This window comes from Cornus florida, unplaced genomic scaffold (genome assembly GCF_030987335.1).
Source record: "Cornus florida cultivar Cherokee Brave unplaced genomic scaffold, ASM3098733v1 CherokeeBrave_3.0.0_Hap2_Chr05, whole genome shotgun sequence".
NCBI classification, from domain to species: Eukaryota; Viridiplantae; Streptophyta; class Magnoliopsida; order Cornales; family Cornaceae; genus Cornus; species Cornus florida.
Window position 1 is genome coordinate 112802419 of NW_026775575.1, and position 27891 is coordinate 112830309.

A 27891-nucleotide genomic window follows, 5' to 3' on the forward strand; every position below is an offset into this window, starting at 1 on the left:
GGGCGGTTTTACAAATTTTTATGAAAAAAATCATGCATGGGGGTGTCATTCGAAGTTCTTCTTGGTTTTAGCATGTTTTGGATGATTGCATGAGGTTAGGGAATGTTTTCAAACTTGTTCGGATCATAAAGAATGCATGTAGAACCTTAGAGACGGACCGGATACATTTCTCACCCATTGTAGCAGCTTTTTCTGCTGTAGCAGATGTGTCGGTCGGCTTATGAGGATCCATCAGTCGGTTGACAAGGCCCTCAAGACTATTCCAGTAGCCTTTTATTGAAAAACATCATTTCGGCCAGCTGATCATTGGGGTTTGGTCAGCTAATGTTTGAGTTTCGGCCGGCTGACCCTTGCCGTCGGTCGATCGATCCTCCTTGGAGCTTCTCCATTTCAGTTTTTCTTGGGCAGCTTTGTTGCATCAACTTTGGGAGATCATATCTCATTCGTTTTAAATCCAAATTGGGTCGTTCTTGAGTTTAAATTCAAGAGCTTGAAGTTAGCTTTCCAATGGTACCAACCACTCATCAAAACTCCATCTATAGTGTGAGTTATTCCAGTTTTAGCCAGATAGGTTCGTGGTAACTCTTAAACAGAGAATGCCACTTTGTTTTCATTTCGTATCTTTTCCGTTCGGATTCAGAATTAGGTGATTCTTGAGTCTAACTTCGTTCATTTTTCGTTGTCTTTCCAATGGTATGCACGGTTGCACCCATTTCAGTGTGAAATGACCATTTTGCCCTTAGTTTATTTCTTTTCGAGTTTGGCATTCTTTCTTCATTGCTTGGCTCATTTGAATTTCATGACTTCATGGGGAGTTATATTGGTGCCTTAAGGATGGTGTACATCTTTTGAGGCCATTTTGCTTCTTTTGCTTCCGCATCATGGATCCGTTTCGGGTCATCACAGGACACACTGGGTTGAAAAATCCAAAGTTGTCACATTAACTTTTGAAAAAAAAAAAAAAAAAATTAATAACTTGTGCATAGATAACAGTTAACACTGAGTCCTGTTGTAATGTTTTGCTGAATCACAGGGCTTCTGATTTATTGAAAGATAATAATATTTCATTACTTTGTATACTTTAATCTCTCTATTTCTACATGTTTTTTGTTGTGTAAATTGGTGGGTAACATGTTTAAATGACTCTGAGACAACAGTAACAATGGGTTTATTCTTAGCAGTCTTCTATTTTCCAGTCAATTTAAAAATAAATAAAAAAAAGAAAAAAAGAAGAAGAAGATGATATATTTCATGCTCTAAAAGATAAAGGGGGCATACTACATACAGAATCCCACAACAAAGAGAAGCAGAGTCTAAATAGACTTTCAACTTATTCAAAACACACAGGCAAATTGTTACATATATGATATATGAAAATTGTTACATATATAAAAATCACACTCAGAAGAACATGAACCCACAAGTTGTGAATAACAGATAACATGATCCCACAAAAGCAAAAAAAGACTTGTTTCACTTCAACCACCACATCCCCCACCACACCCACCACCACCACACCCACCACCACACCCACCACCGCCACCATCATAACCACCACCACCACCAACGGTGGTACTGACCACGGCTGTAGCAGCTATAGCAGCACCAGCTCCTAAAATAATCATGCTGCCATCTTTGGTGCCACTGCTTTTGCTTTTTTGGCCCATTTCCACATCATAATAAGAAGACTGCCGGGGCTGAGGGGCAGTTACAGTCGTGGGACGTTTGGTTTTATTGTTTTTGGGATCATTACAGAGGCAACACAAAACTATGACTGCTGCTGCTACAGAACCACATACTATGAGCGGGATAACGTATCCTTTCATTGTGCTTAATTACTAGTACCCACACAATAACAATAACAAAATCATCCTTGCAACTTCTCTTTATATCCACCACATATTATGTGAATTGGATCCGCATGAATTTATTTGGAAGCTTACAGGGATCTATTTGGAAGTTTACAATTATATATGTTTTTTATTATTGAAAGTGTGAGAAAAATTCTATCAGTTGACTTTTGGTAACCAATTAAGGGATTTTTTTTTTTTATTCTATGAATAATTTTCCAATGGGCGGTTTTACGTGGAAGTTTACAGTTACATTCTTTTAGCATTGTAGGAAAATATGAGGAAAGTCCCATATGTTTGACTTTTGGTAACGAAAGGACATTTTATTTATTTTTTCCATGAACTAAACAAATCAACAAACTTATCAAGAACTTTCGTGGAAAAAGACGATGACAAAGGCAATTGAAAGGTTCGACTCAAGAAATGCCTCATTAAACATGCTTAATAATTTAAATACTTATCTAACCCGCTTACCCCTAAACTAACGATAATTAAAACTTAAAAGGACACCACGTCAAACCGTCACCTTATCCTTATCTCAATGCAATCTGTTAAGTCCCAACTTACCCCCTGAGATTTGGAGTTATGTTAAGTATGGACCTTGTTATAATTAGGGTTGATAAATTACGACACGAACACGATCCGAATTAAAAAAGTTGGGATTTGACATAAATAAATTTGGGTTATAAAAGGGTTGACACGATTAACCGTTTACTTAAACGTGTCGGATTAGAATTGAGAGGCTCAACCCGTGTAACCTGTTTATGACCTATTTAACTCAACATGTTATAATTGTGAATATGACATATGTAATATGTTACATGTTTAAACCCAATTATTATGAATAGTTAAGTCATTTTAACATAAGTCTTGTCTATGTGTTATGATTTTTTTTTTTTTTTTTTTGAATATTTGGGTTAATTATGACAAAATTTTTTTCGTATTTGATTAAATATTAAATGTTTCGTTTTGATAAACAAGTCATTAAACGGGTTAACACGTTTATCTGTTTAATAAACGGGTTCAGTTAATATTGAAAATTCTTGACACGATTATTAAATGGATTGGATTTAGATTTACCTATTTAGTATAATGCTGTTACATCGACACGACACGAACACGACCTACAAATACGAATTGCCACCCCTAATTACAATGACACTCCTCTAAGAGAAAAGTCACTTATGCCCTTAAAATTATACTATTAAAAAATAAAAGTATCTTGAACAGTTTAAAAACCCATTTTAAACTTCAACACTATAACCATCTAACATCTAGTTCCGGTTCCTCTACTCTAATCATTCTCTACGGTTTTGTTTGGATTGAGGGAATTAGAGAGATTTGGAGAGAAAAGAAAGGGAAGGATAGTAATGAGTGTGTTTGGATGGAAAGAATACAAGAGAAAAGAAAGGATTTGGAGAGATTTGAAGGGTTAGCAATCCCTCAAAATCTCTCATTTGGAATCCCTCCAAAATTGACAAGATTTGGAGGGATTTGGAAAGAAATGGAGCAAATTACAAAAGCAACCTTGAGAGAAGGGGCAAGCTTGGTTAAGAGAAAGGTCAAATGGTAAATTATTTATTCCTTTCTTTTCTTTTCTATCCATCCAAACAAGAATATTACACATTCCTTTCTTTTCTCTCCTGTCCATCCAAACATGAATATTATTATATCTATCCTTTCCTTTCTTTTCTTTTCTATTATCTTATAATCCTTTCTTTGCTTTTCTCTCCTGTGTATCCAAACGAAACCTACAGGTTTCTCTATCAGTGCATAATCCAATGGCCCAAAATTTGCCATGTCAGCAAACTAAGCTAATGACCCAAATTTGCTTACTCTCTCTCTAATCTCTCCCCTAATTTTCCGACGTCGGCGACTTCACAACAGTGGCCGAAAGTTCCCAACGGTCCTGTCCTTGTAGCCTTCTTGGCGCGTCAGGCTTGTCCCCTTCTGATGGGTCGGGTTCAACGGTAGTGACGCGAAAATTCAAAGTCGTGGGTGATGGCTTTGGCAACACAGTCTAGGAATTTGGGGATGAGGTGGTCGAGTGGTGGTTTGGTAAATTTGGAGGCATCCCGACCCATGGAGAGAAGGGGACCCAAGGAGGAAAGGGTTTCCACGGTGCAGGAATCAGTGGTGGTGGAGGAAGATTGTGGAGGGATAAGATCGGAGAAGCGATCGGCAACGCGATTCTGGAAGAGTTAAAAGTCTTCAAGCTCTTGTTTGTGGTTCCCATCCATTGAGACCACCTGCATTTTTAGGGGCGGTCGCAATAGATGAGGGTGAGGAGTCGTCGGCGTCGACATCGGAAAATTGGGAGGAGAGAGATTAGAGAGAGAAAGTTAGAGAGTGAGCGAGCAAATTTGGGCAATTGGATTAATTTGCTGACATGGCCTATTTTGGGCCGTTTAATACTTGTAAGGAATGATTAGGGTAGAGGAGCTGGATCCCTAAGGTCAAATTCGTCATTGAATGGTTGTACGTAATAAAGAATGAAACCTCCACTGTTAGAAGGTCCATACTTAGAGGGGTGAGCGTAATTCACCCCAAAAAAATATACTCATATACACAAACACATTTCGTGTGATAAGCAAAACCAACCAAACCTTTGTGTTAGAACTCGGATGAAAATTTAGTAAACACCTTCTCCATGTACATCACAATGCAATGATCAATTCAAACAAACCTCTCCCCCCTAAATTCCTAATGGATTGCAAAATTTATCAGAGCTTTGAACCCTAAATTTTGATTCAAAACCCTAATTTATCAGTCTCATTTTGGACATAAATCCTAAGTACAGCAGTTCAACTTTTACTAAAAGACAAGCAAACACAACAGAAGTAATTTGGAAGCCCCACCATTAGCAATAACAAGCAATATCATAGACCTTCATCCCCATAGAAGAAAATTAATTGCAATCATACATATATTTGGAGAATAAAGAGTTCTATGAATTCAAATATTTTGATTATAACAATACAATGAACACACACTTGCACTACATATATATAGATATCAATTTAAGATACTGCTTTTTGCATAATTAAAGTTCCAGAAATATTCCAACCAACTAAAAACCTACATACAAGATAATAACAGGTGTTTCGTCACAGATGGGGAACATGACTTCATTTTAACATCCACAATAACAGCAGCCACAACTGCCTCCTCCACCACCAGTTGCATTACTGTCACCACCATTCATAGCATCATTGATAATAACTACAGTTGCTGTAGCAGTTGTAACAGCATCAGCTCCTGCTAAGATAATCACACTGCCATTTTTTTGCCATTGATTCTGGTTTCTCACCACTTGCAACATCATGACCATAATAGCTACAGAACTGCAGGATATGAGTCCAACAACATGCCTTCAACTTCCTTATAGCTTCACATATGAAAACATCCAATAGGCTTTCTCTTGTATCTAAATTAAGTTTGGCGAAGGCGGAACAATGTTAAGACCTTTCACAGATATAATTTTCTAATGTAACGTTTTATGATGGAAGTTTGCATTTAGATTCTTTAGAATTGTCGGTAAGAGAAGGAAAGCTTTCATTTTTGGTTCACGGGGACCTTTTTTTTTCTTTACTACGACCTCAACCTTCCAACAGTAGCATATACAAGTTGCAGATAACTAGACTCATCAAAAATGAAAATGAAGATAGAGGATTCCTGGGTTGGGATAGGGATTGGGGTCAGGATTTTAGGGTCAGTTTGGTGCAATGGCAAAGGGAGGAAAGGGAAGGGAAGGTGATGGAGGGGCATTAAAAAGTTCTGTTTGGGCAAAAATTGTTGGAAGGAAAGGGAAGGAAAGGGAAGGGTTTGGAGGGTTAACACAAGGCTTCAACAGTAAATTCTTAACCTCCAAAAAATGGGAGGAAATGAAGGGAAAGGGAAGGAGAGGCTTGGTGTGTGATTTCAGATGCCAATTTTGCCCTTGATTACATGTGAATTTAGTTTGCAAAACAAGAATTACAGACCTTGATTAGTTGATTTAGCAGTTGCAGAGAGAGAGGGGCAAGCTTGAGAGTTGAGAGAAAGAGGGCCGACAGCTGAAGCTTGCGAACGGCGAACCCGAATTGGAACAACGGGCGATGGAAACTGAAAGATCGATATGGGTTTTGATTTTTTGAACAATCTGAAATTGGGTTTTGATTTTTTGAACAATCTAAAATGATGCCAATATGGGTTTTGAAGTTTTGATTCTTGTAGACAAATATATAAACTGAAATATATGGGTTTTGAACTTTTGATTCTTGTAGTAGTTTGCAGTTGCAGAGAGAGAGAGAGAGAGAAAGGGCAAGTTCAGAGTTGAGAACGTGAATAGAGATGGAGGCTGAAATGATTTGTCCTAATTTTTTTTTTTCATTTTCCGGTGGCCGATCCATGAGCCTTTATATAGGAGACAAATATATATATATATATATATATATATATATATATATAAATTTATATTTTAAAATATAAAATGGTATAATAGTAAATTTATTAAAATAATTCTCCTTCCCATGCTTCCCTTTCTTTCCCCAACCATGATTATTATCCTTTCTTTTCTTTTCCATTCAATAATCAACCAAACACGATAAGAGACTAAAATTATCCTTCTCTTCCCTTCTCCTTATAACTAATGTTATCCTCTCCCTTCGAACCCACCCTACGAAACATAGCCTTAGTGTTGTGGGGGTTTGAGGATGTCCTCTGCGGAAATTGAAATTTAAGGGAGACTTAGGTGCTACTGGAAACGTCAGTTCACTAACCACAACGCATAAACAAATACTTTGAAACCAACAAAACAGCAACTTCATAAAGAAGCTTACCATAACTTAAAAAACATATATATATTTTCCAAAAATCCTAATTTAAACTTGATATGACTAAGTGTTCTGTTAAAAAGGAAAGAAGAAAAAAAAATTGCCAAGACTCTCTGCAAATGCTGCTCTCCCAAATTTTTTGCCATTCAGAGAGGGAGGTGGGGATAGGGTATTTAATATAGAAACTAATTGACATTTAATACCTCTCAACTCAGCTGCACGCTTGACATATCCTCTGTTCAACAGATACAGTAGTGAAGTGGATCTTGAGTATTTAGCACAACATAGTCAGTTGCAGTCTAAAATGACCAAAGTTATTAACAATATGCATTCAGTTCTAAACCTAAACTGCACTCACCAGCATCAAGCAATACAATGCCCCAACACATCATAAAGAATTTGGCCCGGATGGAATGAAATTACAAAATGAGATTCACAAAGTAACAAAGCAGGATAGTCATGCATAAATAAAGTATAAGACTTTATTTAGTTTGCAAATAACTAAATTTCTTAAGATTTTTTTTTGCAAGAAGTTAAATTGACCAGACGTAAGGCTTCAAGCATTCAACAAAGCATCAAAATCAACCCCAACTCCTACGACGAACCCACTCTCAATGACAAATTTCAAACTTTCGAATAACAAAAAGTAAAATTGATCATTTATGAAAGAAAAAACAAACGAAGAAGTAAAACTAATCAAATAACATTAAACTCGGTAAGAAAAATATTTCACCCATACTAATAATAAGGGCATTGGTCTGATAAAATGGATCCATCATTTAGTCTTCAAATGAAATGAGAACTCTCCGGACTAGGAGTACTCCCAGTCTCAGAGCCCGAACAATCTTTGCTAGAGCATCATTTTCATGGAACCGAGGGCCGAGCCAAAATTTCATTTCAAGGGGGGCGCAGTGTACTTGTAAAAAATAAAAAATCAACTAACATGACAAATACAGATTGTTCAAATCAAAAGGCAAACAAGAAAAAAAAAAAATCATTGCAAAATAATATGCTAACAAGGAGTAGTATAAGAAAGATAAATACTTGACAAATATAAGAACCGAAATATTAATTGATAAAATTTCTATTGAATACAATTACAACTGTCCACGATTGGTCTTTTTATTTTGAAAGTGATGAGTGAAATTACACCCATTGAGTTGAAAAAATTATAGTAATAAATTTAAATAAGAAAAAGAGAAATAAAAAGAATAAGAAGAGAAAGAAGAATTTTAAGTGGAAAAAAAAAAAAAAAAAAGAAAGAGAGAGAAAAAGAAAAAAAAAAAAAAAAATGACAGAACTTCGAACGGAAAAAATTAGGGTTTGATTGAAGAGGGGAATGTAACTTTTTAAAAAAAGAAATTTGAAAGAGTTAAAAAAGAAAAGAAAGAAAAAAGTAAGAGATAATTTTAACAATTGAACATTTTAATAACAACGGATGTCATTTAATTACTTATCAAACTAAAAAAAACCGGATGTCATTTAATCATACTCCAAAATTTTCAAATATTCACCAACTTTAGTGGGTTTATATTCATTTTATCAACTCTTTAATCTTCAATACTTCAAACACATACACCTTAGGAAGCAGACCTTGGATTCACAATTTAAAAGTTGCTAGGTTTCCAAGTGCTGACTCTAAAACAATCATTTATAAGTTCAGTGTCACATAAGTCAGACAAGTCATTATTGCAATTTTTTCAATGGTAGATTCATCTACCTATCTTAAAAGTAGGAGTGTGATTGTGAGAGACATGGTGGTAACTTTCATATTGTGAATCCAAGGCATGTTCCCAAAGATGTTAAGGTGGATGTTCTTGAAGTCTTGAGGATGAAAGAGTTGATAGAATATCAATCCACCACTGCATGAGTGATGACACTAATCAAAGTTAGAACCTAATTTTGGAGAATGTGATTCGATAGGGTCCATTGCTATAAAGACGGCAGACAGCTTACTTCATCAAAAAAGAAAAATGATACTCCAACTACAAGCCCAAGAAGTATTCCCAGTCCGGAGAGGTATTATTTCATTGATGAGTATATGATCAATCCATTTGGTAATTTATGATAAAAAATTGAAATTTCAATTAATCTTGACAAGAGGAATTTATTTTGCAAACTTCAAGTGAATATCATGGAAAGAGAAGGAATCAGTTGTTTGCATAATCATGCAGACATATCCTAGAAGCTCAGCACAACTACAGATGCTGCACCGGGAGAACATCTAGATATGGCAAGCCATCATCAGTACCTGCTATATTTCATCACCTTCCTTCATATCCTTGTATATGTATTTTCTTATTTTCCATAACTTGTAAAAGACTCGTCAGTATACAAAGCTCACAATAACATATAAAAATGAATGCAAAAGGATTCGGATGAGCTTTTTGGTACGCAACGAAGCACCAAATAAATGAACCATCCCCTTTTCTGAGTTTTTGACCGACACCGTAATTTAATTGTCGAACGTATAATAAATGCTACCAAAACTGATATATTAAAATAATTATCTTAAAAGTTAACAGGTGGTCAGCCATAATAACTTTGGCAGGAGATAAAGACAGAGATGTGGGAGACGTGGCTCATATGGCAATTAAAATTTGAATGGACCGGTTTCCTTGACTAAAATCATGTATCATGGACTTTTTCAGTTAGTATACAGGTTGCAAAAAGAAGTAAGGCTTTAATATACTAATACAGATTAGATTTAAAAATATCAGATATTGTGTATGACATTTATATCACATCAGGGAAACTAATTAGTCTAACTGTATGTATAAGAAAGATCCATGACCCAAACTCAGGCATTCAAATACCAGGGTTGATTAAAGAATCTTGTTTAGAAAGATCAAGAATCTTGTTTAGTGTGCCTGTGTATTATGTACACTGTACAACGCATACAATACTTGTCGCTAAGAGTCAACTTATTTACTATATTTAGCCACCTTTGGTGTGGAGACAAGGTTTCAAGTATTGGAATGATGACTAGAAAAATACAAAGAACTTCAAGTAAGACACTCAGATGAGTAAGGCAAACATCAAATCCAGCCACAGAAACCACCTGCAGCAGCAAGCTGGGCAGTCATTGGGCACAGGATCTACCAGATTGTTTCTTCATGGTCCATACTGAAAAATTATGTAAAAAACTATATAAGACTAGTGTGACTACAAAGTGGTTTTGGAAGGGCATTTATTTATTTATAAATAAACATATAAATCTATAAACTTAATTCCAGATGCAAACATTTGAGTAAGCATATTAGCTCATGCAAATAATAGTATTCCACAAATAAGCTCAATTTAGGTTGGGTTTTTTTTTTTTTAAATAAATTCTTTAGATCAAGGATAAATGAAGATATAAACAATTTGGGTGTTGCATAAGTGGAGGTAGTGACATTTAACGGCACCATACAAGAACCAGTAGATATGAATATTTTGACCCACATGAGTACATGACTATATCTAGGAGGAAACTTCACTTAGTTTCATGAACGTCGATTCTGAACTAGGGGAATGAGCAACTTCATTTGCTAAGGATATCTGAACTCCAAGAGCCTACTAACATGCAATAAAGGATACTTGGGAAAAAAAAACGAGTATACCCCCAACAACAACAAAGAAGAAGAAAAAACAATGATGACCACAAGGGCAAGCACAACTTATGAAATCAAGAGAGCAAAAAGGATATTGTTCTCCATAAACGAAATATGAGTAATGCTATTTATACCTATTTCCCAAGCCTAGGAGTGTAGCCGAAGGGATTCTTATACATTTGATGAAGTGGATGGGCCCAGTGTTAATCTCATCCACTGAACCAAAGGGATAAAAACCCCTTTGGCTACACAACACGACTTGTAAATGCATCCATAAAACACAATCGAAGTGGAAACACATCATATGAACTAAAAATTACAGTTCTTAGAGAACTTATATGAAACCAATAGTAATATCTAATCAACTCTATTTTAGGGCAACAGAAAACAGAACCATTCTACAGTCCACAAGTAAAACAACATTGTTTCTCAACTACTGAGTCATGAATTAGGACACAGAGAAGGTGAAAATTTGTATATTTGCGTCAACTCATATATAGTCATTAAGAACAACACCTCAATACCATAGAACGTCCAATAATCATTGGTAAAATTCATGTTATAGTACATGTAGTATATATATATATATCCATAGAAAGAATTGGAATACATGCAACACAAATTGGTTCCAATCAAATCATCGTGATTAAATGTATTTTCCAAGTTCTCACATCAAATCAAAAGCAACATGTTGATAGAACAAGTGGGCTCATCATAAAAATAAATATACATACTTGCGGGTGGTATATCGAAATCACAGAAGAACGAGGTTCCGCCGCCGTCATCGCGGTGGTTTGGTGCTTTCTCTTTTGTCTGTGATTCTCAGCTTGGGAAAGGTTGATTTTATAGTGCAAAAGTGGGGGATCCTATATGGATCCGGATCCGGATAGTGGCTAGGTCATTCAGGTGGTATTCCTTGGGCCTCTCCATCAAATGAATCAGGACCCATATCTCTTTATGGGCATGTTGCCTTAATTCTTATTCTTTCGATTTCGATTTTGCTGCCAAGTGTACTTTTTTCTTTGAATGACCCAAATAGGGCTACATGTAAAGGTGGTTGTACTTACTCCAGCCTGTCTTTGCTCTTATCCTTAAATTGGGTCTTGCCTTAACAAGACTTTGTTAATTTTCTGTCCTTCATTCCAGAGGCCCTTATGCATTCTCCCTGTCCTCAAAGAGTCCTACTATTACTCTTTGTTTGCTCCTTTTACTTAGAAGTGAGTGGTTTGGTCAGATCGGGGTTCTTGGCCCATCGATCGATAGTTTGTGGCCTAGCCAGATTGAGGTTCAAGGCCAGTCGATCGACAACTTATGACTGAGTCGGATCGAGATTCAAGGCCTGTTGATCGACAATTTGTGGCTGAGTCGGATTGAGATTCAATGCCCATCGATTAACAATTTATGGCTAGGTCGGATCGAGGTTCAATGTCCGTCGACCAACAGTTTATGGCTTGGTCGGATCGAGGTTCAAGGCCCGTCGATCGACAGTTTGTGGCTTGGTCGGATCGAGGTTCAAGGCCTATCGATCGACAATTTGTAATTCCTGATATCGACCAAGTGTTGTCATTTTTGTCTTCTTGCTTGAAGCCAGGAATGATGTGAGGTCAGCTTGATTTGACCCCTTGATAACGCGGCTAAGCTATATCCACATGTTTAAAAAGACTTAAACTCTTTAAGTTTAACTTTAAAAAGAGAAGAGATATCACTACATTACAGGCTTTTATGATAATAAAATTTTTTAAATTTGTGATTAATATTAAACAGGGAGACAATATTGAGGTACTGTCAAGCTGTTCATGAGGTGGCTAGGATATTGGAAGCAAGTTGGCTCAGAGTATGGGTTTATGTAATGATCCCTTGCCTGGAACCCTCCTGGTTAATCTAGGAGACCTTGCTAAGGTGGGTTACTACAATTTTTTTCTTGTGTTTGTTTGGTTATCAGGAAATAAATTATTTAATACTCCATCCGTGCCATAAAAAGTGTCATGTTTGGGAACCGTGACTAACTCCAAATGCATGTAGCAATGCATGTATTGAAAAGAATTCAGAAATCATTTTAAGTTTGTTTGTGAGTCACGGCATGACACTTTTTATGGGATAAAGGGAATACTTTTGAATGAGAAAATGATACAAACCAAGATTTCCCATATATTCCCATTTTGTTTTAGATTTCTCAAATGTGTTTGATACAATTCTTTGATGTTTTAAAAGTATGGAGCAACGGAAGATTTTGTACTGTGAAGCACAGAGTGCAATGCAAGGAAGCAACAATACGCGTGTCAATTGCTGTATTTGTACTGCAAAAAGAAGGAAGAAACTGTTGAAGCACCACCAGAACTGGTGGACTCAGAACACCCTGGGTCTCTATGTTCCTTCTAACTTTTGAAGATTATAAAAAGCTTCGGCTGTCCATCGGATTGCGTGCCGGCAAATCACTTGAGCTTATACGCGCCACCAACTCCTGAGAGAACACGAGGAGGCCATTTCTATTTCGAATGATTTATGTTACATCTTTACTTTTAAATAAAGTTGCCTTAAATGAATAATATAGAGAGAGGATATATAAATATACTGTATGCAATTTTGCAAAAATACGCATAAATAGTTATCAAACAAATGTAATAAGATCGTGGAAAGTTAAAGACAGTACCGACATATCAGTTCTTAAACGTATGGATAGAGCAATGCACGTATTGAAAAGAATCATAAACACTATATAATCCAAGTAACTGCCAGGATCTAAATCAAACTCCAAATGATTTCTGAATTCTGAAATTGTCCCTATGCATGCCAAGTATAAACACTTGTACTGTAGCAGAAAAGAAACATTTGAAATTGGCAAAAAGAGAGCATAATTTATTTAATTTGAATTGCAAAACAAGAAACAAACTGGAGTTCAAGCAATGCAGAGTTATGGTGCTTTGAAGCTTTTAATGTTGGGACTTTCAAGAAAAGCTTTAAACCAATGGCTTGGGGAACCACTGTCAAAAAGGGAGATCATGGTGCATCTTAAGGCTGGACTTTCAAAACAAAGCTTTTAAGGGGGCCAGTAACAACTTTTAAGCTCCATTTACTGCCATGGAAATTATATCCCAGAAAAAGCACCAAACAGATTTGGTAACTTCAAAACATAATGATAAACGCATTAATAGTTATTTCGGATATACAATAGCAAAATAATTCTCTCGAATTTTTAGAGAACTTGCCTCAGACTATATAAAATATAATAAGCATCTGTCATGTGACAAAAGCTTATTTATGTACAGAAGCACTGATACACAAGCTTTTGTTAGAAAAGAAATTATATTTACTGGAAAATGCATAATCAAAGAAGAAAAATACATAACTGGGATTTGAAATATGATTCATGTACCCCATTCAACAAAATATTGAAGGAAAATTTGAGGTACAGCTTATATCTAGCAAATTAGCCATTTAATCGGTAGGAATTCCCAGAAATTGAAGTTTACAATGACCAGAAGTTCGACGACATATACCATCTTTGGAGTTACTACCGCATTTTACATGTATGCCAAAGTTACTATCGGAATGAAAAGCTTCAATTGAAGAAATACTGACCTTCTTCAGATTCTCTACTTTCTCTACTCTATCAAGAGGTTGGGTTGACGGGTACGAGTCCAAAACTAAGCTCTTACCCTCCAAAACAAATCTTGTCTGGGGCTTACTTCTTGAAAACATACTACATGAAACATGTTTATGAGATGAATATTCTGGCACATATAAGTTGTTGAAGATTGAGGAGATAGGATCAATATTACATGCGTCAGCATAATCTACGGTACTGAAAGAGTCTCTGGTACTCTCAGTGGTGAAAGATGCTTCATCTGAGCTCGTAAAAATGGACCAATCACTTGATGTAGCATCCGAAAAGTCGATGCTCCTTGACTCAGCATAAGTCTCCACTGTTGGCGGTCTATTTCTATTTGCACTTCTAAGAATACCATTCAATGTGTGGTTGGTAAAGCCCATGGTAGATTCTGGTCTAAGGTCTGATGAAGCTTCAGGGCCGACAAAGTGGCAACTGGATTTGCTTTGTCCTGGTCTTGAAGATTTGTGACTTTTGGATGTCCAGTGGTTTGCAAATCCAGAAGCTTGATGCTGGGTAGCTTTTGCAGTAGAAGTGATTGTGGGCCGGGGGCACGACCTACAAAAAATAAAATTTTAAAACCTGAAGTAAGAATGAATAAGAATAATTGACATGGCAAAAACTTCAGGCATGGTGCCTGCAACAGCATCCAAAAATACATGAAGTGGATATAATGCAAAACCATCTCAAAGTTGGAGTGATTGCATTACATAGCAACATCCCATGTCACTAAAGTTTCACTCACAAATTATATACAGGAATTATTTAGTAAAACATATTATTGTTATGTAAGTGCAGAAACTTCAAAAAAAAAAAAAAAAAATCTCAAGTGAATTGCCACTCTAAACTAAATGCTTACCTCATGTAAAATAAGATATATGCTCCCTCCAACATCACCTGGCTCATCGGTACCGGATGGACCTGCCATTTAAGAATGATAGGGAACTTGAGAACCTATCTCATCAGGAAGGAAATTGAAGTAACAACATGAAATTGTATTTGATATATCAAAAATCTAAACTCTGAAGAATTATAGACCATAGTGCAAAATCAGCATACCCTCCCGCCACTGCTGGGTTTGAGGAGTGTCATATATACGGCATTCCATGTGTCGTATATAAACCACGCAATTATATAGATTTACTCGAAAAATATCATATAAGAAAAAACATGCAAGAAAACAGCATGCATGAAGCAATTGGGTTCAGCATAAACCATCAGATTAGCATCGTTTCAATACCGTCAAATAAAATAGGAACCCAAAATACCTCCAGCCAATACAACGATATATTCATGAGGAGACCAATTACCTCAGTGTCATCTATCCTGAACCAATTGCCTTGCAGATCTTTAACATATGAGATATAATGCCCAGAAAAAGATGCATTCAGCGTATCCAAATGCACAACAACGGCATAAAGCAGGTAAAGTGGAGGAATGTCAACTGTTCCAGTCATAAATGGGATCATATCCAGCATGTCAGGAAAAGTGATGCACTTATTTATCTTGCCATAACTACCCTCCTGGTAAAGCAAAAAAACACAAACATTAAGCGTCCACCAAAAGACCAGAAATTGAAAAAGAAAATTAGAGGCAGCAGAAACAAATATATGGTTTGCAAAGAAAATACTCCAATGTAAGATCATCTTGGATGGATAATATTAAAGGGATGACAGGACTAGTGACCTTCGTATTTACTGATGTATAGTTCCTTCTTGTACAAAAACAAAAAACTATTTGTATGCAGACTAACCAATATCATAAATATTTAAGGCAAGACCCCACATCTTTTTATCAACCAAGGCAAAGCCAAGTCTTGATGAAAAGGATTATAAAACAAAGATCTTACTCTTATCAATAACGGATGCAGTAATACCTGAAATCTCTTCAGGACAATTGTCAAGACATTTGGCGCTTCATGTATACTCAACTGCTTCCGCGCCCGTACATATGCAGCACACCTTTTCGTCAAAATACATTAAGAACTAGTTATTTCCTTGACTAGAACAGTAGAATCTATATAATCTGTAGGACATCGAGGATGACAACGTAGTAGTATATGGTCAACGAACCTTCCACATCTATACATGTTTTCTCCATCCAAATCTTCAGGGGTTGTAAACTGAGTGAGTGCATCTTCCAATGATTCAACCCAACCAAATATCTCCAATGTAAGATCCATAATATTTTCATATCGTTCCGACTCATGATGACATCTCAAACATTTGACCTGGTTGCAATGAGATTGATTTAGAAAAAATTCATCTGTATTAATACGAAAAATGGCAGAAATGCCAAAAGTTCCAAAAGGTATTTCTCAACTCAAAATTGATAAATATCAGAAGGGTACAAACAAGAATTTGACACCTTTGATCTAAGACGACCCCCAAAAGTATGTTGTATAAAGGTTGTTTCCTGCAATCTGGGATCAACCACTTCCTCTCCACCCAAACCCTCCAAGCATATAGATTGCATTGAGGTGACTAGAAGCCTGGATAAAGACTACATATTAAATTAAAACCTAGAAATAAGATGCACTAATTTTCCTTCTTTAATCAAAGTGCAAGAGACCAAATTCAACTTTTCCAAGCTCATGTATAAATGAAATCATATAGAGAAGAATAAATTAGTATATGGAGGAGGGGGGAGAAAAAAAGATGGGTACATTTGTTAATCCTGACAAATTGACAGACCTCAAAAATTCATGCGCATCTTCCTGACTTCCATCACCAATCTGGCAATTTATACTCCGCATATGAGAAAGAATTCTGCTGGGAGACAGAGGGCCCCCACTTTCTCTTAACATCGTTACATGTTGCTCAAGTTCACACATAAGGCACCAATCTTTCACACAACCTAAATTGCATGTGAGAGATAAGAGTTATACATATGCCCAAAAATAAAAAAAACAGTTTATTCATTCACAACTAACAGCAAGGGGATATGAGATGACTGAAATACAGGTTCTAGAATGTGATCTAGAGTGCAAATAGATGGTCAGAGGCTTTGTGCAGGTCAAACACTGCAGTACAGCATTGGCATAACAACTGCAAGAAGAAAAAAAAAAGAATTATCAATGAAACAGCATAATAAATATATATATATATATTCCTAAAACACGAAACTATATAAAAACCTAAACTTTTTTAAACACTTTTAAGTAGTAGCCATTGTTGTATAAAATAAAAAGAGAATTAAATGGTTCAATTCCATTGGTTGATATTGTTGATCATAAACAGTTGGGATAACAGACTGCTGATGGATTGATACTATAGGTATACCGGCAGACCCTTTGTTTCACCACATGGCACAAGCACTTGACGTCATTTTATTTTTTAAGAATTTAATGAGCTTTGTTTCCAACTTACAGAAAAACCATTGAAAATTCTAGCTCTTGCTTATGTATATAGACAATTCCTTTTACTCGTTTTCCATTCACAGTTTAATGCCAAAAGTTAACAGCAAGAAATTAAGACGGTACCTGTTCCCACAATTTACAAGGCCTCGAGGAGTTAAGCCAGAGAATTCACACTGAAAGAACTTCACATATTCTTCGTAAGGAAATAACATCTGAAAATTATGATAAAAGATTATCAATGAGAGTTTCCTTTTACATCACAAAGCCAAAAATATTTATTAGGATTCATAAAATTTAATCAGGTAGTAAGGAAAGTTCTTGCAGTTCAGATAGGGCTGCTACTGACTTGGGACTGACCTTTAGTTTCTTACGCCTATCACCAAAAACTTGCGGTATTTCCTTTCTGTCAAGTTTTGATGACTTCCTCAGACCAATCATTTTCATGATTCCCATGCTCGCAACCCCATTGCTTCCTTGTGCAGCAACAGTGTTCCTCATTGTAGCAACTTCTGCATCACAAATGTTGAATCAGAATATAGAACTATATGTAGGTTATGGTTTAAGAACAATCACTCATGACACCCACTTGACCCATCCGCATTTTGCTTCTTCCTTTCCAAATCTGAACATGATTGTTCTCTTGACGCTTTCATCATCAATTTTGGTGATTTATACATTTTGGACCCAGGAGAATACGATCCACTTCTAGTTTTAATGGTTCTTTTCATCAGAATCATTTCAGAAGAACAGTTCAATTCCACCTTTTCATCATTAGAAGTAAGTCCTTCCCCCGCTAAATTTTGCCTATCCAATAACAAATCCATTTCAATGCCACACAAATTTGTCCCATTTTTCGCTGAATTTGATGAGCTTGATTCACCAAAATCAGTTATTGAATCAAATACAGATTCAGGTTTGCTTTGTAAGTTATGGCCATCATTTGTTGTACTTCTTTTATGCTCTCCATTACTAAACCCACCAGGGATGTTGACATTATGTATTTTAGGAATTTCTTCTTCTGAAAACACGGAGTCACCATTTCTGATCTGCAGCCAAGATATAAGCATAAATTATCAGGATTTTCTACTAGATAAAGAAAAACCACACATATCATAAAGTATTCGAGGATTAGAACCTTATGTCTCATATGAGCTTCCTTTGATGGAAAAGTTTTAGATGAGGCAGAACGCTTAATTTTATTCTTAAAGGTCTCTTCAGAAGACCCTAATATAGCTCCATCATCTCTTCTTGACACTTCTTTGTTGGATTTGCGGGAAATTCTCTTGTCTATGGATCTCCTCTCCATTACAGAGACTCCAGAAGTATCCACTGTGGTACAAGCAACAGGTGCAGAGGCATCAGTTCTAAGAGAATGATGAATTGTTTCATGGAAAGGAGTTCTCTCATGCACAGGCTGCTTGATATTGAAACCAAAGCAGTGTGAGTTCATGTTGCCATCAAGCAAGACACTTTCACAAATAGACTCTTCAGCTATGGAAAGCTTAGGAGATGAGCAGCCGCTGCTGGTTTCAAGAAGCTGGCACTCTTGCTTGTGAACTTCCCTCCAGTGGATTATCTGGCACTTCCCGGAACTGCATACATATCATGAGATTGAAAACTTAATTAAAGAACTTTGAGAAGGTCCGACTCTTGTTGCACCAGTTCAAAATTCATGTATGTGGCAGAGAGCTATGTCTCACATGCATTCTCCCTTTCTTATCTCGTGTAATGCTAAATATATTGCTGAAGAGTTTGGTATTACAGGAAACAAGCATACAAGAAAAAAGAACAAATAGCACATGCATACATAATTTATAAAATTATCACAGAAATGGTTTTGAATGTTCATTACGCCATGAATTAAAATGAAGCATCTAAACGCCTAGAACTTGACACAAAATTAGTTTAAAACCTCAAAAACGTACCTAGATTTCTCCGACTTATGACAGTCAAAACTATTACAAGTCAAACAACCAAAATGTAATTTGCCAACATTTAAGAAAAAGTTGATTCAAGATGTCCACTACTTATAATTGTTGATCAAATGCTAGCAATTACAGACCCAATTATTCAATATCCGAATTAAGAAGGGTCAATGGGTAATGGTAAACTTGCCAAGTAGTAGAGCCTTTTCTTTTATGACTAGAGACAAAAAGGCAAGGACTATAAATGATTCCTAAGAAATTTTGTGGTGATAAGTTTCCTAAGTAATAAACTTTATGTATGAAAGTTTTAAAAAGTCAACTCGGTAAGACTTTATCCTGAGTAATTGCACCCTACTAAATTAAATTACTATTCCACATCCATATACTATTCGAGACTCCCACACTCACAATCACTCGACAAAAGACAGTACTTTGGCAGTCAGACTAACTCCACCCAGAGTTAAAATCTGCAATAAGTTATAGACATGTCAATAAAAATTCAACCATCATCCAAAGGATTGGTAGAAACTAGAAAGTTGCTGATATGGAAAAACCAAAACAGTCGCATATAAAAGAACAAGGTAAACAATTTCCACTATCATCCATCTAGTTATTCAATAAAAAAGAATGCATTTGAGACAATCTCAACACATCTTCAATAGAAGGAAACCGAGAGTGCATTTATTTCAAAAATTAGAAACTCAAACTTGTTCAAAGACGACTAAAACAAAAAAAAGAATAATCCAATGCAATGCCAGTTAAAGGCAATATAAAGAAAGGAAGCAATCAAAAACTCAAATGAACAAACACTTTGGGAAATAATTTCAAAATTATGTACTTTATTTACATTGGGGGTCTGGATTACATTGTGGGCTGGAAAGTTCGTGACACCAATTGTAGGCTGGAAGTTAATTCAAAATTGCAAGCTTTTACACTGTGAACCTTTGTTACATTATAAGCTGGAAAGTTTATGGGATTCCATATAAAGGACACTACAAGCATAAAGACCCTCTTTACCTTCTCTTCTGACAGACTAAATATCTTTGATGACAATTTTTTCCAGGAAATCCCAAACGAAAAATAAAAAACTATTCCATCTTTTCTATCGAATTGATCATAACCACTCCCTAAACTCCACGAAATTGTGCACCACAAATAGGAGACTAATAAAGAGGACCCACCATCCCATAGAAAGAAATCAAAATCCATTTTCTGAGAACCGAATGGGACCCATGGCATTAATGAATTATAAATATCATCTTACTTGTAAGCAATAGGGCAATAATATATGAAAAATACAAAATTTTCGTATTTCTAGAATTAAACAAAAAGGATTTGCATATAAAAGTGCTAATGCCTACAACTAGTCCATAAATTGCTAAAGTTTCCATAAATTCCAGACTAAGCAATAAAGTACCTCTTATTTTTAGGAATTGGGTTCAAGCTTTCCCTAGCCCCTTCTCATCAATGGTCTCCTAAGGCATACAAAGCAGTGTGATTCCTTCAATAAATTCCTACCTCTCTATCTATTTTTGAGATGTTTGGACAGAAGAGAAATGCTATCCTCACTCGGACCAAGACAGAAATATTACTAGTTCAAATAACAATTAAAGTGAAGCATGGTCAGGAACGACAAATCTCTTTACGATAACAGATCCATTTTGCAAGTCCGTTTGACAACCCATCAGAAGCAAGACATGCTTGTAAATGAAATTCATGTCAGAAGTTAAAGAGAAAATGAACCACTCACTCTCATCAAATCACTGAAATATATATCCTCTGTTGCCAGTTCATCCATTGTTCAATATACTGGAGGATTGAGCTTTAAGCCTCCTTTTTGGTACTTCAGTCAACAAAATAACCCAATGAGGACACCATTACAAGTGCCAGAGATCAGACAGCATGGCTCCAAACAAAACAACATTCAAAGTGCTATGAGAGTGCTCTGAGTACATGCAATGGACTCAAATAAAGCTTCTTTTTTTTTTTTTTTTTTTTTTTGATTAGTCAAATGAAGCTTAATTTAATCCTTCACTCTTTTTTATTTTATTTTATTATATTATTGCTATTATTATTATTTTGTTTCCTTTTTGGATCGTGTTATTGATTGTTGGCAAGTGGATGCAGGGAATGGCTTAAGCAAAGTGGCTTTACGCCTGTAACCAGCCATGATCTTATCGCCTTTTCTTTTTCCAAAAGGCCAGACAATGCCTTTAGCTCATTCACTATTCAAGAGCATAGAAATTTTATTTGCGTAAACTACTTTCATATCAAGAATACCCTTTTTAATCAATGAGCTATTTGTCAAAATTCAACATAAGCTTCTGGTTTTAAACTGTATTTTTTTGCATAAGTTTTCAGATAAATCAAATGTATTCTTACATAAAAAAATGAAGGAGTTAATCATACCAGTAGCGAATAGACTTGCATTGGGAGCAGCGGGTTGTAGCTGGAGCAAAGCATCTGGCGCACTCATGTATTCCTTTCTTTGATGAAGGTACAAGAGGGATAACACTAGCAGCAGCCATGGCTTCTGCCCTAAGAGCTTCTTCAGCAGCCAATTGAGCAAGTAAACTTATCCTCTCTTTCTTCCTTGAAGCCTCACTCCATTTTCCTAGTAAGATGTAAGCAAGCAGAGGAAGCACAACCAAAACCAAGAATAAGGCAGGTAAATCAGTTTCTCTTGGCTCAAGCATGTCCCCACTAGCATGCTCATGTCCAATTTCCTCTCTAAATGATTTCCTAGGGGTTGATCTCCTTTAGCAACACAAGCTCAAGTGAATTAACATCCAGGGTCAACAACACATGTCACAACATGAATCATGCTCTGCCATCTAAGCCACTCAAGTTTTCTGCTTCACAAAATTTACAGATAGCAACCAATGAAAAAAAAGTCAATACAATATACTTCAACAACATAAAGGATGCTCAAGCATCACTACTTATATATATATATATAGTGTGTGTGTGTGCGTGTGTAGACAGAGAGAGAGAGAGAAACACATGAACACACAGTGGGAAAAAGAAGAAGAAAAGTTTTGGCATCAATTATTCGGCTTCTAAAATGAGAAAGTAAATGCATTTTCTTCATTTTCATACTTAAAATATAACGTGGGAAAAACCAACTTAATTTGTCTAAATTTGCACAAAACATGAAAAGGACAGTAGCATTAGGGCTATTGTTGCAATAAATTCTTTTAATATAGTTATTGGGCCTTTACTTCAATAGCTATTAAAAATAAATAAATAAAATGGGAGGGAAGGGAAAAGGTTTAAAGAGTAATTTAAAAATTAAGCGTAAGGGATAATTTAAAATTTTCAAAACTATGGATGGGGGCATGACCCTATGTGTTCCCCTCTATTCCACAATTTCTGTACGTGCGAGATTTGTCCAAGGCATACCAATATAAATCTTAATAAGCAACAAGTTAGATGCAATCATGGTTATGAAAAGAAAAAGAAAAAATTGCAAATTCCATATGAAGCAAGATTGGAACGTGTTTCTTATAAGTGCAATCAAGGAGTTCTTTTACCAATTTTTTGGGTTGATTCAAGCTTTGGTCAATGTTATTTTAAGTTTCTCAATACTAATATGGTATTACTATATTGCATTATGTTTAATGAGTAAGGATATTTTAACATATTTCAAATTTATGGACACTAACTGTAACGGTGGTTCATAAATCTTATTTCATGTCAATCTGTGTTATTTATATATTATTTTGGATGGTTTCATAGATTTAGAATAATTTTAATTATCATATTTCAAAGTTTTCTATCTTGGAATAGTAGTCCGGGTATATAAAGACATAAACTATTTTAATCAATTAAAAGAATTTTGTTTAAAGATTTCGAGAAGGTTCAAGCTTTGTCTGATGTGTGCTGATCAAAACATGGGATTAAAGCCTAGGGAAGTATCTGAGCCAATTACTTTCCAAACCAAGTGTGAGTTTAAGGTGATTGGAGGCATTACTCTTGTGACAACAAGAATCCAAGGTGGATGGATTGTCCTAGATGGAAACTTAGGCCGACACAAAGATAAGAGAGAAAATGGCAGTTGAACAAGTGATTCCTCTGACATAACTCTATAACATAGCACATAGTTTCAAGAGAAAAAATTCTAACTTTGAAAGTCATTAAAGAAAGTTGTAATCTTTTGAAATTTGGGTGCGCAGCGTGCACTGTGTCTTAAATGCATGCTAAAGGCCATCTTTATATAGCCTTCAGAGGGGATAGGTTGCAGAGACAAGGATTGACAGGCAAGAAAGAATATCGTGCAAGTATAATTTATATTGCAGATAGATAAGACAACACACGTAATTCCTACGTAACTTGTGAAAGACATAATTAAGACCAAAAACAAGTCGTAGATATAGTTACCTGGAGTATTAGGTAGGTCAGTTGATTAATCTGGAATGCATTAAATGCAACAAGAATAAACGGGACAGATGGAATATTTAATGCAATTTGATATCCTAACAACATAGTTGTCAAACTTAGGAATCACTTGTTTCTCTCCACCTACGCGCGCTCAAACGAGGTTGACACTTCTCTTGAGAAGATCTCCCTCGTCGTCCCTAAGTTTTAGCAACCAAGCCACATGTCCCCTGGGATACCAAAAGGTCATTTGCGCACATGCTCAATGCAAACGACCCCTATAAGCACATGAACCTTCTTAGTCCTACTACAACTTGGGTGGTTCACATTATATATTTGTAACCCTATTGTTCCTTCCATGCTCTTCCTTTGAAGTCCCTTTGATATGGAAGACACTTCAGGGTTCTTCAGTAGTTCCTCAATATTTTTCTTCAATCTGTCTTTTTTTCTCCAGGGAACAGCCTCAAGGGTGAAAGGTGGCTGCATAACCCAACTCAACAAACTCTTTCCTACTACTTGGTGTCAGCTACATGAATTCTATAATTCTATTCCACTCCATTTAAAGTTATAGCCTCAGTCAAATCATATTTTATCATATCTTTCCTTACCAACTCTACCTATGTTAATTTTCATGTTCCTCTTCCCCTAGAATAATCCTCAATGTGAACTATGTCACTCTTCCTAATTGATGCACTTAGTGATCTTCTTTGCACATGTTTAAACCATCATAATTGATTCTCTCATTTTACATTCAATTAGTGCTCTACTTCAAATATCTCACAAATGTGTTTATTTCTAATTCTGTCATTTTTTGTCTTGCCACACGTCTATCTCAATATTCGCATGTCTGTCACACATGCTTTATGCATATATTGTTTCTTACTTGTGCATACACCCACAGTATGCAAATTTAACAACCTTCCTTCAATCTTTTTAAAACCCTAAAACCATAAGCTTTCCTAAACCTTAAAAACCATAAACTCAAATATAGATAACATTGCTGAGTTTTTTAGCTTTGCCCTAGAACAACGTTTTCAAAAGGAGACCAACAGAAGCTCTAGACACAAATCCAGCACCATACCCATGTTGTTTCATGCCATGCTCGACACGGAAACAACCTGCTATAAATTGTGTTCACACTATCACACCATATGTGCTTGTGCATAATTAGTGGAGAGAGCAATTCAAGAAATGGATGCCTTGACGACTGGCAGACAATTCAACCAGTTGATAATCATGAACATTAAATAAATTAAAAAGAAAATTCTACAGAATGGTTATTAGGCAAATTACATTGTATGGAGCATAATGTTGGGCATTGAAAAAGACACAAGAACAACGCATTCATGTAGTGAAACTGAGGATGCTACAATAGATGATAGGAGTAGCTAGAAGATATAAGATTAATAATGAACGTGTGAGAGGAACACTAGGTATAGCTCCTATAAATATTAAAATTAATGAAAGTAGACTTAGGTGGTATGACCATATTCAACGTAGACCCAATAATGCACCGATTAGAAGAGGAAGAATTGTTTGTTTAGAAAGTACGGACAAAGAGGCCGACTAAAACTTACAAGAAGTAATTAAAAACGAATTTAAAAATTAAATCTACAAGAATACATGGCCTATAATATGAAAGAATGGAAAAGGAGAATTCATGTGGTCAACCCCATCCATATGCCATATGTGATAAAGGAAATGATTGATGATGACGGTGATGATTGTCAACACGACACATGGTATGTATTATTTGACATTTTTGGGTTCTTGAGAAACACATCTATTTCAGTTAAGCTTCTGATCTCTCCTCTATTTCTCATGCCAAACAAATACTCTTTCCTTCATTTGTTCAAAAATTTGCTTTCACAACTATAACCGAACTAAGCGACTTAGGGTTTATGCTACTAAATCTCTTCTTGTTTGTCAGGTTCATAGTAGCATTTTGAAAAAATAATTCACCTATTATAAATCCAACTACATGTACAAAGTTTCCCAGAGTATATAACATTAATTTCAATACACAAGTCATCAATCAAACCAAAAGCTTCTGAACAATACATAAACTATTGTAGCATTTAAAGAACATCATTTTATAATGACATAAAAGAAACTAAAAATTTACTCCCATTTAAACAAGCCCAGTATTCAAAATGAGAACTCCAGTGAAATCCAACCAACAAGAGATCTCTTCTTCCACAATTTTAAATCTATTCTCACAAAAATTCAAAACAGGAACCTACAAAATCAAGGATTTTGAAGGGAAAATGCTGGAACCCAAGAGTAGCATAAGACTTCCCAATCTTAATTTTGCCATAAACAGAAACCAAAAGTCCAGACCCTTTTGAAGATTTTATAAGTACAAACAAAATCCAGTACTTAAAACCTAAAATTCAAATATAAATAATATGCATATGCATGTACACATTTATGTATATAAATGATAAAATCGTAAGCAGATTTGCTGGGTGGTTTCAACCAATCATACCTTTTTAGCAGAAAAAGAAAAAATCTCAAGAAAAACCCAACAACAACTTCACCATTTTCTTCTCCATCCACGCACCAAAAGATTCTTTGATTCCTCAAAATGGTATGAACACAGTTCGTCCCTCTGCTACATTGGCCTCACTTCACACTTCGCATCCGACCCTCTTAACTTTTTCCAGATTAAGAAAATCTTGTGTCTTAACACTCACACCCACATTAAATTGCCTTACGAAAACATCCGGACACGTGTCACGTGATTATTTGTTGATAACCCACAACTCGGTGGGACCTACTTGGGCATCATGTGAGGACTGAAATGAGCCATTTGATATCCGGAGTATGGAATGGCGTGAGTGTGAGAATAATCTTTGTGTCAAAAACAAAAATAATTTGTTTAATCAACGCCATGTGTGTGGGGGTAGATTTCTTCGGTGGGGTCCGTGAGATGAAATGTTGGTCCTCAATAATTAAACTGGGTGGCACGTGTAAGGCCATGATCAGCTAATACCACGAATACTTAAGCAGGCCCAAGGATTTGAATTGGGGTAATAGAAGTACTGTATAGAACTATAGATATATGATATACATGTGTGTATATTGTAGTAGTATATATTATTGTAGGGTATATATGTGTGTTTTATTCTTCCCTTTGACAGTTTGACCATTGACGTGTATGGGGAAGCATGTGATCTGCATAGGAAGTGGTGGTGCTGTTTTTCTCCTTGGTTTTATTCCATCCCCCAATAGAAGATGCTTTGTTATTGACAGTACTGTTCTATTTTTGCTTTTTGGTCCATTTAGTTACTATTTTACTCAAAATCTGTCATACCACAAAATGAAAATACGAGTCAAATCTTATTTTTTTTCAGTGGAAAATTTGAGTCAAAGCTGTTCTAAGGCAATGTTAAAGTTTTGACTCGTGTCAAAAAAAATAAATAAATAAAGTAATAAAAAAAATCCACCATTAAAATAGTTGCATTTTGTAGATAAAATCAATTTATAGACAGATAGAGGGATTATAAAAAATAAAAATAAAAAGAAGGACTAGTGAAGCCACTCACATATGCTGCAAGCATGATGATAATTTTGAAAATTCAAAATTTATGAGGTATGTGTGTGGTACATACATACATACATACATATATATGTGTGTGTATATATATATATATATACAGTATAATTTATCAATTGGAGGCACTCCACTCTCCTCTTATTTAAAAATAAAATTACAAAAAAAAAGTCTCTAAACGCAATGCTTTGCTTTTATATTTTTAAATATCACAATTGCCCTTCATCTTTTTCGCCTCATGTTGCCTCTCACTTTACATTAAATTGGAATAATGCAATGAAAATTATGCAATATTTGGAAGTGAGAAAGGTCACGCATGATAAACGCGATTGATAAATATTCAAAATGATTTGTAGTTGAAATTTATTATATTGACATTTTTGTATCAGAGTAATGATAAGAGTGGCAGATAAATCTGATTAAATTTATATAAATAATTGTTGATGTCATCGTAGCATCAGAGATATTAGTGACATTATAATGACGTCAGCCTCTAACCACATAAATTAGTCGAAGTTGACCGGCTTTCGAACTCCAAATCAATATCCTTCGCACCGTTATATATTTAAAAAATAATAATAAAATAAAAACTGGAAAAAAAAAAAAAACTACATGCAGATAATATTTTGTATGTCAAATGTTAAGTGAATAATCATAGATAAATAAAAAAATAAAAAACCAAAATGTTTGTTACTTTTCATTCCATATCTGTTACTTTTCATTCCTTAGGAATGCCAAAACTATTTGGGAAAATAAAATTTAGAACTCCATGCCAAATATTTGGTAAAGATAAAATATGTTTTACCATTAT

The 27891-nt window shown here is 35.4% G+C and overlaps 2 protein-coding genes across 6 annotated transcripts; both read right to left on the reverse strand.

Annotated features, from left to right (window-relative positions):
• Positions 1–1478: 1478 nt before the first annotated feature.
• Positions 1479–5181, reverse strand: LOC132309997 (uncharacterized). Its single transcript, XM_059808239.1, has 2 exons — positions 5001–5181; positions 1479–1783 (listed from the first exon to the last, which is right to left on the reverse strand). Exons 1-2 carry the CDS (start codon positions 5179–5181, stop codon positions 1479–1481), a joined length of 486 nt encoding a protein of 161 aa, XP_059664222.1.
• Positions 5182–13541: 8360 nt separating this feature from the next.
• Positions 13542–26201, reverse strand: LOC132308661 (ubiquitin C-terminal hydrolase 15). Of its 5 annotated transcripts, XM_059806818.1 has the most exons (15): positions 26013–26201; positions 21557–21999; positions 18358–18814; positions 17809–18268; positions 17580–17731; positions 17346–17434; positions 16826–16911; positions 16558–16720; positions 16232–16355; positions 15937–16094; positions 15741–15825; positions 15175–15387; positions 14724–14785; positions 14037–14422; positions 13752–13957 (listed from the first exon to the last, which is right to left on the reverse strand). In XM_059806818.1, the coding sequence occupies exons 2-15, from the start codon at positions 21841–21843 to the stop codon at positions 13902–13904; spliced, it is 2778 nt and encodes a 925-aa protein (XP_059662801.1). In that variant the 5' UTR covers positions 21844–21999; positions 26013–26201; the 3' UTR covers positions 13752–13901. The 5 variants fall into 5 exon arrangements, with proteins under 5 accessions (XP_059662800.1, XP_059662798.1, XP_059662799.1 ...); XM_059806817.1 differs by having other exon boundaries at positions 13542–14422; positions 17580–17728; XM_059806815.1 differs by having other exon boundaries at positions 13542–14422; positions 26013–26200.
• Positions 26202–27891: the final 1690 nt, after the last annotated feature.

Bases quoted from the DNA above. Each gene is read 5' to 3' on its own strand.
- LOC132309997 (XM_059808239.1), bottom strand. From the start codon at position 5,181: ATGGTCATGATGTTGCAAGTGGTGAGAAACCAGAATCAATGGCAAAAA. The intron at 1,784-5,000 runs GTTATTGTGGAT...GTGGTTCTGTAG, and splicing joins AGGAGGCAGTTGTGGCTGCT to CAGCAGCAGTCATAGTTTTG.
- LOC132308661 (XM_059806815.1), bottom strand. From the start codon at position 21,843: ATGCTTGAGCCAAGAGAAACTGATTTACCTGCCTTATTCTTGGTTTTG. The intron at 18,815-21,556 runs GTATGATTAACT...ATATGTATGCAG, and splicing joins TGCAAGTCTATTCGCTACTG to TTCCGGGAAGTGCCAGATAA. The intron at 15,388-15,740 runs GTATTACTGCAT...TTGCTTTACCAG, and splicing joins TTGTCCTGAAGAGATTTCAG to GAGGGTAGTTATGGCAAGAT.